This window comes from Odontomachus brunneus, unplaced genomic scaffold, assembly GCF_010583005.1.
Source record: "Odontomachus brunneus isolate Ranch 3 - 2012 unplaced genomic scaffold, Obru_v1 Obru_scaffold_015, whole genome shotgun sequence".
NCBI lineage: Eukaryota > Metazoa > Arthropoda > Insecta > Hymenoptera > Formicidae > Odontomachus > Odontomachus brunneus.
In genome coordinates, this window is record NW_022639465.1 from 24,028 (window position 1) to 39,667 (window position 15,640).

The window sequence follows — 15,640 nt, forward strand, 5'->3', positions numbered from 1 at the left end:
GAGAGAGAGAGAGAGAGAGAGAGAGAGAGAGAGAGAGAGAGAGAGAGAGCTTTGTTTAAAAAGAGTCACTTATCTTGAGCTACATTTTTTCATACTTGCTGCAAATAAACTCTTTAATACGGATGTGCGATTTTGCGATATCGCGAGCACCGCGATTTTCTTTTCTTGATACGCAATTGAATCTTTATCGCAGAATCGCGCCTGCAATTAAAACTCATCATTTTAGTTAAGTATCTGTGCAAACATCGCACGACAATTTATGATAATTTATACTGTCTAATCCAAACTTATATATTTTAAGCATAATGAAGTAATATTTTTAAAATAACATCATTTAACATTTTATTATGCTTTCAATTTTAATTTTTCTTTCAGACTATTCTTTTAGACATCTTTAGATTTTAGACGTTGTGTTGTGTGGATAAGATTAATATTGTGATTAGTTTACAGTCTTACAATCTCAGTTATACGATTTCACTTATAGTCACTTATAGGCACTTATAGTTAAGACGAAAACTTTACTAATGAATTAGAAACATTCTGGAATTTCACGAGAAAGTTCGTTCAGTTTCGAGCAAAACAATTTTCCCTCTGAAATTCCCCAAGAATTTTATGTAATGAAATTGATACGTTTTTCATACGATGCAATTCAATCGCGTTGAACGAAGCGATCGAATGAATTACTGTCGGATCTCGCAGATATTTCGAATTACCGGTGAAAATGAGATTGCATCGCGTAAACGTATGCGTCGCTTTAATTTCCGAAGTTATTTCGCTAAAAACGTAATACGATACGTCGTGGAAGGATATTCACGACATGATCAATCGTTGCGTCATAGCGCTGCAACGTAAACCATAGATCGTTGTGCCTGCATTCGCATGCGCTGCCTGATATCGACGGCGTGTGCATCGATCACATTGCAACATAGTGTGTTGGTTGCACTAGCCGGATTACCGGATATTAACTCTGCGTGTTTGAAGTTTCCTCTACGCACGACGGAAAATGGAGCTGAACGAGCGCTGAGGATCTTACAAATAGCCGTAGTTATGTAAGGACGAAGTACGTTAAAAAAAAATGAAGATGAAAATCTGATACATGATTTGAAAGGTAAAATTGTTCAAGAGAACGCAACTAGTAAGAAATGGTGCCACTTATACAAAACAAAAAACTGTTTTCTAATTAATTTTAGGCGCCCATAAAACTTGGATCTCTTTGTGTTGAAAGACGTATGAACTAACAAAAACTCAGGAAGCATAATTTTGTGGGTTGAATCATTCTTGCATAACTACGTTTAGTTACGTTTACATGTGCAAATTAGTCCATGTACACACAGAAAAAAGAAATTAGTAACGACAAAACGAATATACTCAAATTAACAATAATTGTTTTTCATATATGTATAAGCAATGATATGTAATTTTGTTAGAGGAATTTTAGAATCTCGAATTTCAACAATATTATTAATTTGATACCTTTTCCCGACATTATATTCTCAATACAATATTTGTGCTTCTCACATTCATGAAAATTATTTTTAAATAATAGTTTTTTTTATAAAGTTTTTTTTTAAGTTATATAACTCTGGTGGACTTCAAGAAAACAACTCATAATAGTATACTTCCAATAACCTTCAGCACTTTATCATTCGCACACTTTGAAAGATATGCGAGTCCAGTTCCGAAAAATAAGCAATTTATATATTGAATCGCGTGAGTTTAATATTAAATTGCACAAGTTACCTATTTTTTTTTAAATAATGTTTTAGTACTTTAAATATTTTTTTAATCACGTATAAAATGTATTGATACAAGTAACTTATTTTTGTTTAACGCTATTTTACGGTTTACATGTCAAAAACAAAGATATTTTCAAAACAAGAATGTTTTTTTTTCTATATAAAGCGACGTAAATCGTTTCCTCAAAAATGTACTGCACTCAGAAAAATATCTAAGAAATGAAAAATATTTATCTCTGATAACGTATTTACTTAAATCTAACTTCTTTTATTTGAACAGAATAAAAGATCTCTTTCATAAAAAGCTAAAGAGTTTTAAGAAAACGTATATTTTCTTATTTGAGAAATATTTTTTCTCACAGTATAAAAATATGTGTATTAGTATAAGTAAATATGTTATTATAGTATTCACTGAATAAATATTTATTTATTATAGTTATAAATATGTAATTAATAAATATTTATTTATAATAGTTATTATAGTATTCACTGAATAAATATTTTTTATTTCTTAAATATTTTTTTCTCATAGTAGCAATGTTTTTTATCTTACAAAGTATTTTAAGATTCTTTGTAGTTTTAAGATAAACAGAATACCGTTGCCAAGACCTTTCGGGAAAGCAGAGAAACACACCTGTTTATATTTATCATCTACTGATATATAACTATTTTATTTGTAGTTTCTATAGGAACTGATACTTCTCATCTAAACATTTTTTTTCCATACTAAGCGTATAATCAAAACAAGAGAGATAATGGGAAGGTTATTTCTCACTTAAAAAACTTTAATGGCATATAAATTTGTATATTTATCTCTTTTCACACACATATCAAATGAAAATTTACTTGACTAAGGTTCTACCTAAAATAGATCGTAGCTAATTACTTAGCTATCTAATCTAAACTTGCTACATAATTCATATTTTCTTAATTATTTTCTAGTCATTATCTACGAAGGTATATTTAAAAATAAAAAATTAGAAAAAACACTTGAAAAACGTCTTCAATATATGTGACAAAAGTTTTATGGAAAGTATCTTTTCTTCAATCATTATTTTCCATCATATGTTTTCTCATTTTGCAAATACAAACTCTCATCTCTAGAATGAGTGTAACTTTAACAATATTTTGCAAAAAAAATTAAAATATTCAGGAAAAAATGTTAAGAAACAAGTTATGTAACTCTTTCTAGTGGACTTGAAGAAAACAGCTCATAATATTATATTTCCAATAACCTTCGGCACTTTATCATTCGCACGCTTTGAAAGACACGCGAGTCCAGTTCCGAAAAATAAGCGATTTATATGTTGGATCGCGTGAGTTTAGCATTAAATTGCGCAAGTTACCTGTAATTGAAATAATCTCGTAATCGTTAACCGAGTCGTACAAGTGCTGCCTTATGTACGCGCGATCATGCTATATCGCTAACAATAGAAAAAGACAATGAGATTCACTGTGCACGTAATTTACGTAAATTTGAATTAAGGTCGATTGTAGGTTAAGATATACTCGATGTATTCTACTAAAAAAGTAGCTCTTTATTTTCTTTATTGCTTCCAAATAAATCTAATAATAACGTGGGCGCACAAATATAACACTTCACTTATGGTTTACTGGTCGATTTGATCAGATGAGCTCGATCTTGTAACTGGAAATGCAATTGCAAAAGAGATCGTGCTTTGAAGAGATGCTTTAGAAAAAGGTGAAGAAGGGAAACCAACAACGGAAATTATAGAAAAATATTTAGTAGAAAATGTACACGTACGATATACTGATAACAGATATAAAATAATATTGTATCTTTACGATTTTCAATATTGCCTTCGAATTAATGGGTGGTCTGGCTATAATAATAACGCGTCGGCATACCGCGTGCCTGCACATACACACACGTGCGCGCACGCACGTATCCAAACGTTCTTCCGTAACAGCAGTGTGACTTTCTTGGAAAAGGTTTGGGCGATAATAACTTGCGCGACACAACGAGGAGATATTTCTGGGAAATGCAACCAGAAAGTAATGGAAGATAACAATGTTCAAAAATTTTCAGGCATCAAAAGTTCGCGTTTTGTGAAATTGATTGTTACTTCGAGTCGGTCGTCGCAGGGCTGATGATGAAAGTATCGATTATGAAAATTGTGAAAAACCGCGGGGTAACAAATACGTACGTTCATATGAAAATTTTTACAGATATACATATAACTGGCAAAAATCAATGCGCATGTGATGCATACCCGTGCGCAGTTTTGGAAGGTTTTTAATAGCAAGTGCATTCTTGCGTGTCTTCTCGACGAAGGCAACCGTGCAAAATTGATTTTTGTCTTTTTTAATATTCTGATTTCTGATTTAATATTCTGATACTACATTTGTGAAAAATGATCTGTTGCGTCGTTTTGATTTTCTGCTACTTTCGCATACATTCCCACACAACACAACGTCTAAAATCGGGACATAAGATATACTCGATGTATTCTACTAAAAAAATAGCTCTTTATTTTCTTTATTGCTTCTAAATAAATCTAATAATAACGTGGGCGCACAAATATAACACTTCACTTATGGTTTACTGGTCGATTTGATCAGATGAGCTCGATCTTGTAACTGGAAATGCAATTGCAAAAGAGATCGTGCTTTGAAGAGATGCGTTATGATTTAAGACGTCTGAAAGATGTCTTAAAGATGTCTCTCAGACGTCAGAATATAAGACGTCCCTAAGATGACTTTAAGACCACTTATGTCCGATTTTAGATGTTGTATTGTATGGGTTATTTCGCGAGATTATAACGACGTAAAGATACAATCGTTTCATTTACCTGAAAAATCGGAAATTACTTATTAAACACGATCCGATATAACATTATACGTGAATGCGATCACAATCTCAATTACGTCATTACATTAAATATTTATCGAGGCAGAAGTTATGACAACTTTTCTCCATCTTTGAAACTCCTAACAATATACATTGAGAGAAAAATATAGTTACTTTTGGCGTCAACTATACTTTTTTGTGATTTTAACCAGAAATTAGAAGAACCATTTTTCTGATACAACACTTACTAAAACAATGGTTTTCCTAACTATTTTTATGGTTAAAATCACAAAAGAATATAGTTGACGCCAAAAGCAACTATATTTTTCTCTCAGTGTACGCGACTATGAAACTTCACAGTCTGAACAGTTGTTTATTCATTTTAGCTGTTGCGCATAATAGCACATTGCACGCTCTACGGCAAATATAAACCATCATCTTTTATGTATATCAGCGAATATTTCTTATAATAACGTTAATTTTTATCATATGTCATTAAACACATTGAAAACCGAGATTATTAAATTCCTTAATCAATCTCCTTAAATTTTGTTAGGCTTCTTTTTTCTATAAGTTTCTTTTTGTTATTATCGTATGTGTATTCTATTTTTTCCTTTTAATATTTTATGTTTATTTCTTTATACATATATTTGTTTTCTTCTCGCTCATCTGTGTATCTGTGTGTATCAAAAAGATAATTCCCGTTTAATTAAATAATTAATTAATTAATTAACATTTAGTTAAAGATAGAACAACGTACAACATTCTACATATCGTGTCACGCGAATTTCTTTATTATACAACTAAAGTAAAGTAACTGAGAGATACCCTTATAGAAATATCATACTAAGAATCATTGATAATTACTTATTTTCAGTATTAAAAATACTGGATAATAAGTAATTATCAATGATTCTTAGTATGATATTTCTATAAGGGTATCAGGCCCATAAGAGCTATAATTTCTCGCGGATGTCCAGAACGGAATTAAATTTACACTGTGGCGCAGGATAGCAATGTTTGAAGGCGATATTTGTTTGACAGATACGATATTTGTTTGGCAGAGCTTGTTCACGTATCTTTCTTCCCATGATCTCGCGGCGAACTTTTTGGGAACTGACTCGGACGTGAAGTGCGTACGAACTCGTTCGCCAGTGCAAAGGCGCGCGTACGACGGAGAGAGATACCGACAGATCTGCATTGGCGTCGGAGCGCGAAATAACAAACGCAAGACACAGTTTCCACTGATCTCCGACCAGTCCCTCGATGATCATCATGGAGCGACGTATCAGCCTGCAACTGCGAACTCCTCGCAGTGAACAACGCAGGTCGTTGGAGGCCGATACTCCACGTTCCCCAGCGTTTATGACAGTTCTCGTCTTGCGACGAGATCCCTCCTCTCTCTCTCTTTCTTTCTCTCTTTCTCTCTCTCTCTCGGAGTCGCACCTTAATCTTCAGTACCGGCGCGGACGTCCGGCGGTGCGCGTGCGCCGGCCATTTCCTAGTAGCGCGGCTCGGACGGCCAATGGCGAGCGACGTGTTATGTCACTGGCGGCCAATCGGCGCGCCGGCCGGTGACGACGGAGTTATTTTTGGGCGGTGTGAGTCACGGGATATAAGGCAGTACGTTTAGTTGGATATTCACAAGTTGTCGGGACACCCAACTGTGCGGTCGAACGCTGCGCTCACGCAACGCCGCGGTACTGTCCGCGTTCTACGTGTACCGAGAAAGAGAGAGAGAGAGAGAAGGAGAGAAAGAGACACACAGAGGGAGAGACGGCACACGCGCACACCACCGCGGTCCGTCACGTCGTGAGTCATTGTTGTGTTGACAGTCGAAGCGAGCTGTGGTCCTCGTGCGAACTTGCGGACGGCTCGCGACGCACCGTGCGGGGTCGGCGGGTTGTTTTTTAACGCGGAGTCTCTCTCGGCGGCTCGGCAAGCTCGACGTGTCTTTTGCGCGCTGGGCCGATCGCGGTCAAACGACGGTCCGCTGTGCGTGCACGCTGCTAGCGTATTGTTCACGGAGTGTCGTCGTCGGCTGCTGTGCGTCGGTGCGATACATCGTGTGTGTCGAAACGGACGTGTCAGTGAAACAGACGGAGACGGAGGATACGAGCGACGTGTGCGTGGAGCAAGACAGTCCTCGCGGCTGAATTTTTGCGTATACGGCCGCGCGCGCATGGTTATGTAATCGCCGCAGCGCGGAGCGAAGTGTTTGCACGACGTAGTAGATAGAGGAAGAGAGAGAAAGAGAACAAGATAGAAAGAAGAGAGAGACGTGCGAAGCGATAGCGCGCGGCGGAAGAATTAAAGTTCACACTGTGCGGAATTTCCACCTCGTCTGCTGGGCAACTTCGTCCGGCCTTCTCGAGCCGGAGGAACGCAGTTGAGTAAAGAGAAACTCGAGGAGAGCCGCTCGCGCACCTCGTCGAGGACAGGCGAGTCGCGGATTACGCGGGTCACGAGGAGATCCGGTTAGGCGCGTCGGCGAGCCGAGCCGACGGTCACTGGTAGGCAAAACTATTCCGGATATTCCATCGACTTGGCGACTGGCTGATCAACCCGGCGGCATCGATGGTGCGCAGCCTGACGATGGAGCAGACGTTCTACGAGGACGCGAACGCCTACGGGACGGTGAATCGCGAGAACAACGTGGGCCAGCTGAAGCGTAACCTCACGCTCGACCTGAACGGCTGTCAGAGGCAAGGCCCGCAGGCGAAGAGGCCGCGGATGGACATGGTCGCCAACGGCCGCGCGCTTCCGACGGCGCTCAACAACATGACACCAATTCTAGGCTCGCCGGACCTCAACATGCTGAAGCTCGGCTCGCCCGAACTCGAGAAGCTCATCATGGCGCAACAAGACAGCCTGGTCACTAGCCTGCCCACCCCAACCACGCAGATACTGTTCCCGAAGACCGTGACCGAGGCGCAGGAGATGTACGCCCGCGGCTTCGTCGACGCTCTCAACGAGCTGCATCATTCTGACAGTTCGCAGGAGCCCGGCAGCACCCACGGTGCTACCTACACCACGCTGGAGCCACCCGGCAGCGTGCAGAACAGCACCGACTCCAGCACCATGAGCCAGGGCCTGGTGCATGTGAAGGACGAGCCGCAGACGGTGCCGAGCGTATCGAGCTCGCCGCCAATGTCGCCGATCGACATGGAGAATCAGGAGAAGATTAAACTTGAGAGGAAACGCCAGAGGAACCGCGTGGCCGCCTCCAAGTGCCGACGGCGCAAGCTCGAGCGCATCTCCAGGCTTGAGGACAAGGTCAAGGTGCTCAAGGGCGAGAACAACGAGCTCTCGGCGGTCGTGGTCAGGCTCAAGGAGCACGTGTGCCGGCTGAAGGAGCAGGTCATGGACCACGTGCACTCTGGCTGCGCGATCATGATCAGCGATCACAGCAACCAGCAGTTCTGAAGCTCTCTTTTTTTTCTCTCTTTCTCACTCTCAGTCACAGCCTGCGACGGCGAGCTGACCGCGCGACAATGCTGTCACCGATTTTGGTCAGCTCCTCCGACCAGCTTTATCGCCGTCAGCTGAGGCGTGACTCTGCGAGAAAAGGAACATTGGACTCGCGTCAGCTTTGTGCTTTCGATTCCTTTCGGCGGTCGGCGAACAAGAAGGAGGAAACGCACGGACGGCCAGTTATCTTGCATCAGGGAATATCGTCTTCGACGAGCTTCGGAGCGGGTCCTTTCTATTTTGGATTGGGAAGGAGTCGGCGACTCCGGAGGAAGTGTATCCTCGTCTGTGGACGCCGCTGACGTGGAAGTTCCCGGGCCGACAAAGGCGGGTGTCTTCGAGGCGACACCGGGCAACCTCGACATCGACTTCGTGGACGCCTCAGCAGGAAAAGGGAACCTTCGCTAGGAGAGGAAGGAGGAAAGGAACCGGCCGATCGTCCAACACGTTCGCGGCTTTCTCTGTAAGTTCTTTTGTGACGTGACCAGGAGGAGACCGCGCGCGGCGAACAGGCGGAGCAGGAGGTGGAGTACGACGACGAGGAGGAGGAGGAGAAGAAGGAGGAGGGAGTGAAGGAGGAGAAGGAGGAAAAGGAGGTGATGATGATGATGATGATGATGGTTGAGGTGGAGAAGGAGGAAGGAGTGCCTTCGTGTAACGTGCTAAAGGATGCGTCGGGAGAGCGACGGGCGTGCGCGCATGGAGAGGAACTTTATACACACACCCACACACTCACACACACGCACACACACGAGCGCGCCCGGCGAATACGTATGTATATGTATGCGAGCGAGCGAGCGAGAGAGTGAGAGGAAAAAAAGAAAAGAGTACGACTCTGCGGGTATGTATGTGTGCGTGCGTGCTCGATGAGCGAAGCAGAGAAAGAAAGAAGAAAAGGAGAGGGCGAGCGCTCGCGGAAGCGCGAGAGGGGGAGCACCGCGGCGGCCATTTTGGAGAACGCAAGAGCGCCGGCGGGAGATTCGAATCTGCCGGAGAGACTGCTGGGGCTCTTCGCGTTTCTCCGATCGCCGTCGGGCGACTCGTAGTTTCTTTTTTACGACGTGCTTCGCACGACTGTCCGCTTTTTTGTACCTTGAATCACCATCCGAGACTCGGATCGTCGGCCGACCGTTTTTGCGAATTCTCGACACGACAATTTGGCAATGGCAAAATTCGTGGACTCCGCATCGAACCTCTTTTACGACGACGTACCACGGTTTGCTTCGACTTTTACTTGTCCCGCGAACAAAGCGCCGGTATGTGCGTGTATGTACATACACACAGCTCTTTTCTTGTTTGTATGAGCTCGCGATGTCTCGCAGCGAGACTTTGCCAGTACATTTTGACGAGACGTTCACTTTTGCGCGCGACCTAATTGCAACTTCGAAGGATGCTTCTCGTTAACACAGCCGACCGTATCCTACTAGCCATCCCTCCCCCTCGTTTCGTCCGAGATATCGCTTCGGATATTCGCGGGCGAAATTTGGAGGAGAGAAGTTAATGGCACAAACGGCTCTCTCGCGCTGAAGCGGTTTTACTCCCCCCCGGAGGTTTTTCAGAAATAATGAAGGAGTGCTTGCAACATTCGAATTGTGCGCAATTTATTAAAGTGAATATCTTGTACAACATTGCGAGCGCACAGTGCGAAAATGGATCAATTCGAAGGGAAGTGATTTAACTTCGCAGCAGCCGTATTGACTGTTAATCGCTACTTGTTACTTTTTACTCTTTGCAATCGTCGTGTTGACACCGTTTTTTACACTGATAACGTCACGTAACTGTAGAGCCACTGTTGAATCTTGACACGGTAACAGTTGAAGTATGTTGTTGCTAAACTATGTCACAACTTTTTAAGCGACTCTAAAGGGGACTCCTATTTCATGTCGTTTTATCGTGCGCAAAGCTCAACCGCGTTTACACCAAAGTTAGCTCTCGGAGCTTTTGGAAACGCATTTTCTTTTTATTAAATAGCAACCGCAATTGACACAATGAAGATTCTGGTCGTGTTTATCGTATCGTGTTTCGATTTGGGGAACTCTGCCGAGATAATCATATTGATTAAAAGCTCGTGTGTGTACGCGTGTGACAGAACAAGAGTTATTTTTCTTCAAATTGCTCATTTTCGTCACGCTGCGCGTATTGTATACATTTTTATAGCGTATCGACAACAGAGCGATCGCGTTTGTTATCGCCCTTCTCTCGAGATTAGCTCGGCTTCGACAGCGTGCGTTTTATACGGAACAATCAAACGGGGGATTACACTGAGGCGCGATTACGTCGATGAGAACTGCGCGCGGCGGACTACTTGTGATAAGCGCAATCAATCAAATCAGGAGATCACTTTTGCCTTGCGTCGAATGCATTTCTCGCGAGCATCGAGACACTCGAGAGTTCATTCCGCTAGTTCGGTGCATACGAATCGACGAGTTCTGATCCTAAGAAGTACACGCGTTGCTGTACACTACAGTTGCAAAAAAAAAAAGTAAAAAAAGAAAAGAAAAACGTGTATCAGAACGGTTCGTTATGGTGACGCGTGTTCGCTTTAGAAACTAGTTCGATTTGGTCCGATAGCAGCGCGCACTTTTGCGAGAAGAATAATCTTGCAATCCTTTCGCGAAGCACGTATTTTCAAAAGAAGCCGCCACGAAGACGGAACTTACGAAGAGAAGTCTACTGTGATAAAATCGTTTCGTCGAGAACGAAATGGACGAGAAACTGATGGGAGGGTGGATGATACAAAGTGGATTAATATATATTAAAATATTCAATTATTATATTGTATAAAATTATTATATTAAACATTAAAAAAACACAAAAAATACACTATCCTTGAGATTAGAAACACAAAATTGCATAATTAACTCGTCACGGGACAACGTCTCGCGCCAACTGCAATACATACATCAAAAGTCGTCTCTGCGTTTTCCACCGCGTCCTTTCGAGCGAACATACCGCGATTGATCGACGGGACGGACGCAGAGAAAGAGAGAAAGACACGCGATGTCTGTGCTTGCGGACATATTTTGACACAGAAAAAAGATTTTGGTCGGGTTAACGTGACAACGAACAGATCGAACGTCTTTTTTGATCGAAAGAGACAGAATTTCTTTGAGCCAAATTTGATTTGCATACTACACAAGATTTCTTGGTGAATTTTACACATTTCTCACATTATGTTGAGATAAAAATTTTTTTCGTGTCAAATATTAAAAGAATTTTCAAAAGTTTTTATACAATTTCAATACAAATATAAAATGTTTTTTTTTTACCGTATAAGTTTTTTTAATCAAAATGACACAACGTCAACATGTTAAATTGACACACATTAAATTAGAAAGCTCTCTCGTGTTAAAAATTTAACACAAAAATTTTTACGCGGGTCGATTTCAATACAAATACAAGGTGCTTTTTGGGAACGAGAAATGCTGTTTCCTTCGACCAAAGCGTCTTTGGTCCGTTCATTGTCATGTTGATTCGACAAAACTTTGTTTCTCCGTGAAAGTATCAAACAGAGGACACGTCCATCGTAGTCTCCTCGATACTTTTTCGACGTGCCTCTTCGCCGTCCCGCCAACAAGCCGTTGAACGAGCGTGTCGAAGTGGTGGCCTCGTTTGAAACCCCGCTTTTGAAAAGGACTAGCTATTAAAGCTGTACAAATAGAGTAGCGTCTCTTTTCGGGAGATGATCGCCCGTCGTTGAACCTGCTATTGAAGGATCTCGCCCTAGATCCCGGCTAGACGTCCAGGACGGCTGATACACTCGCGCGACAAAGGACACGGCCCTGCGATTATGTCTACAGCGCGTGTCGATCGATTGGGTATGATTGCGCGCGATTATCGGCGTACATGGAGCCACGATTCCAGAATAATGGTGCTTAATCGCACGATCAGTCGCGCCTGTCATCGCGTTTGCGAAATTTTCGAATGGCGAGTCGCGACTGTCCAAGGTGACCAGATCTCCCAGCTTCAAATCCGGGACACTTCATTGATGTGTCGGAAAGATCGTGGGGGAGGGGGTGAAAATAACTGAGTTATATATACATTTATTAAATTAATGTATATGTATATAGATACATATTAAAGGGATATTTTATTCACAGACATATGAAAAATAATTTAGCAATAACGACGAACTGCTACACATAGTAAAAATAGAAGACAAAACTGTTGTTATTCTTACTTAAACTTTACAGAACAGAAAGAAGACAACCTACTGTGTTTACCAGGGCTGCGAACTTTTTGAAAAGGTCTTTCTTTGTTGGAAGCATCTTGATCCTGAAACCGTAAACATCAGAAACATGAATGTAAATATACAAACATGAGTATAAATTTTACTCAGCGTATTTTCATTCCTTTTCCAGGAAAATTGTCAAAATTCAGTCTTTTTTTTTCTTTAATCGGTACAGGAAACATCAAAGAATGAGTCTATTACTTTTGCAATTCAATTCAAAGAAATTCAACATTTTCTATTAACTAGATTAAAGTATATTTTGGGCACAAACGCAGGATTTTAGTTTTTAATTAATTATTCAATTAATTACTAAATTTTTAATTAATTATTCAATTAATTACTAAATTTTTAATTAATTATTCAATTAATTACTAAATTTGTTTGCTCAAAATATACTTCAGTTGAATATTTTTCAAAGTTTTATTTTTAAAGATTTTCTTTCAATCTTATCATTAAAATTTTTCAATCAAAATAACAAAATGTCAATCTGTGTGTTACATCACACATATATGTTAAATTAAGAACTTATTTCATGTTAAAAATTTAACACAAAAATTTTGTACACGGGTCGACTTCAACGCGAATGTAAAATGTTTTTTGCTGCACGTGAAAACGAGAAATGCTGTTTCCTTCGACCGAAATTTTTATTTGTTCTCTTTTAACTGGTGTAGAAAACATCAAGGTACACGATGTTTTTGCTTCATCGAAGTTGAAAAAAGTTGCAATGAGAAGGTAAAGCATACGTTCCTCAGAACGGTAACATTGGAAGAGTTTGAATTTTTGTAAATTCTCCCAGAATGTCTCGAGACCTAAAGTCAAAAGTCCTCTGATAAACCTCGGGATACAGTGAGACAGTCCCTGGTCGAATCTGGGACAAATTGGCGTCCCGGATAGCAGACGAGGAAATCCGTGACTGTCCCGGGGGACGTCTGGTCATCTGGAATTGTCCCGCCTCGGTGATGTTCAATTAGTCGGCTTCGATTATGCTTTGCGCCTCGAAGAGGGAGCTATCGATCAGAAGAATTTCGCGGATCGCGATCGGAAGGCGACGGACGAAGTGCGCGCGAAGTGTGTCACGATAATTTCAAGAGGCGGCGGCGACGCGAAGGCCAAGTCGGTCGCTGGCTTCCTATCCGTAACGATAGAGCAGAAGAAGAAAAAAAGGGAAAATTCGCCGTTTGCGGTGCGTATCGCCGTGCGTGTCGTCGCGATTAGCACACCCTCCGGGAAGCTCTTTCCCTTTAGCTCTTAAGCCGAGGACGATCGCCGCCGTCGGTCGCGTTTTCCTTGTTTGTTGGCTCTTCTGCGCGATCGTGCGGCCACGACGAGCGTAGACACTCCATTTTGTCATATGTGCATCTAGTCTTGTCCAGTGTGCGCGAAACCGCACGCACACACACGTACATACACACATAACACACACGTAACACGCGCGCAGCACACAAATACATAGCTGCACTGAGAGGAAAAATATCTAATGAATAAAAGATATTTATTATGTGTGCTAGGTATTATTACTATTATTAATTTGTTATTAGGTGGGTACTGCACTGAGATCGAACATTTATTTTGTGGAACGTAAAGTTTATTTCCGTGAAATAAAGCTTACTTTTCTGCGAATAAACTCTATATTCCGCAAGTAAATTTTCAAGTATTCTTTTCGTCCGTATATATTCGTCTGAACCCAAATCTTTTCATTTCAATGGAACAAACAATTGCGCTTTCATGAAAAATTTATATTCTCTTATTCGAGAAATATTTTATGTATGTATTAGTACAAGTATGTAATGTGCTATTAGTATACTGGCCGAATGAATATCTTTCATCGCTTACACATTTCTCCTCTCACAATGTACACAATTGCGTTTCACTCGAGAACGGTATGTTCTCTTATCTAAATCAAACGGAGATATCTCTGTTCGGAGAGAATTCTCTCTCGGAGACGTCCGGGAGTGTTTCAAGATCTAAAATCCGTACCCACTTCACGATTTTTGGAGTGACGATCTCTCCAGCCGCGTGTACTTGTGGAATTATTTTCGCCTGGTTTGGAGAAGAAGATACCATAAAAATGACGACAATTTTTGAGATCTTGGACTGTTAGGATTGTGAGCGAAGTTGTTGCATGTTTGTTGAAAACGTGTTGAAAAACGAATTACTTGAATGTTTCTCACATCGCGTATTTATCAGTCAAATTTGCTATTTATTTGATACATTACGTTACAATTCAGTTTAACTTTACGGGAAACAAGAAAAAACATTAAAAGAAACATAAAAAGAAACATGATTCCAACGCGATTCTCACCAATATTTCCAAGCAATCTGAGAGATCGGCGAAGGAGAAACACTCACAACTCCCAATTGAAAGCGGCTTTCCTCGTTTTTGCCCGACCCAATCGTCGTTTGTGTTTTATACGTTTGTAAGAGGGCGAAGGAGGGAGACGGAGGGGGAGACATGCGAAAGCGCGAATATATATTTTCGTACGAATACGTTTCGTCCGATATATTTTCGTGCGAAGCTCTCAGGCTTTTTAGAACGCGGACTTCTCTCACTACGCGCAAGTTGACAAACGTTATCGCGAATACCGCTTCGATATCGGCAATAAATTAACTCGCCGCACCCCTTTGCGACACGTGCGCCTGATATCCAGTTCGATATCCTTCCGTTCGATTCTCCGTGATATCATTCGACTCGTAAGATATTTCGGGAAGCCAAGATCTACGAAAATCTGCTCATCGAGCAGAGAATCTCTTGGCGATAACGATATCTCTTTTTCTCTCCTTCTTCAGTAGAACAATTCATTCTTTCTGTTTCATAGTACATCTTTCTCTCTCTCTTTTTCTCAGGATCTTCGAGGACTCGAAAGATAATCGTTTCAGATAATGAATAAAATCGAGAGACAATCGAGCGGAAAGGTCAGAGCGAGACCAGGCGACTCGTGGAGGAAAGCATGCAATAACGGCGAGCACAAAGCAATTTCACCTCCGTTCTTGTATTACACCGCCGGCCGCCGGATCGCGCGCGATCGCGAGCGAAAGTGCTTCGCGAGACGAGGATCGGAGGAAAGTCGCGATTACGCGCCGCGCATCGACCGGAGGATGGGCGATGCGTAAAGTCAGAGTTGCCGCGAAGCAGCGATCGAAAGGAGACAATTAGATTGATTGTGCACGCATACAAAGGACGATTTGCTCGAAAGAATCTCGCGCTTGAAACTCCGCGACCGCGCCACTTGAACGACCGAAGAAAGTTCTCCGTGAGATCGAGAACGGCTTATTGCGCAGAAAATACACCGGCTGCCCCGAATGAATCGACAGACATCGCGCGTGTCGTCTCGGTGTCGCGGTTTTGTTCTCGTAATTTCGCCCGGAAACCTTCCGATTCCCCCCCCCCCC

The 15,640-nt window shown here is 41.7% G+C and overlaps 1 protein-coding gene across 1 annotated transcript; it reads left to right on the forward strand.

Moving 5' to 3' along the window:
- Positions 1 to 6,174: 6,174 nt before the first annotated feature.
- Positions 6,175 to 14,339, forward strand: LOC116841277 (transcription factor AP-1). The gene has a single exon (XM_032809018.1). It carries the CDS (start codon positions 7,126 to 7,128, stop codon positions 7,972 to 7,974), a length of 849 nt encoding a protein of 282 aa, XP_032664909.1. The 5' UTR covers positions 6,175 to 7,125; the 3' UTR covers positions 7,975 to 14,339.
- The last annotated feature ends 1,301 nt before the right edge of the window (positions 14,340 to 15,640 follow it).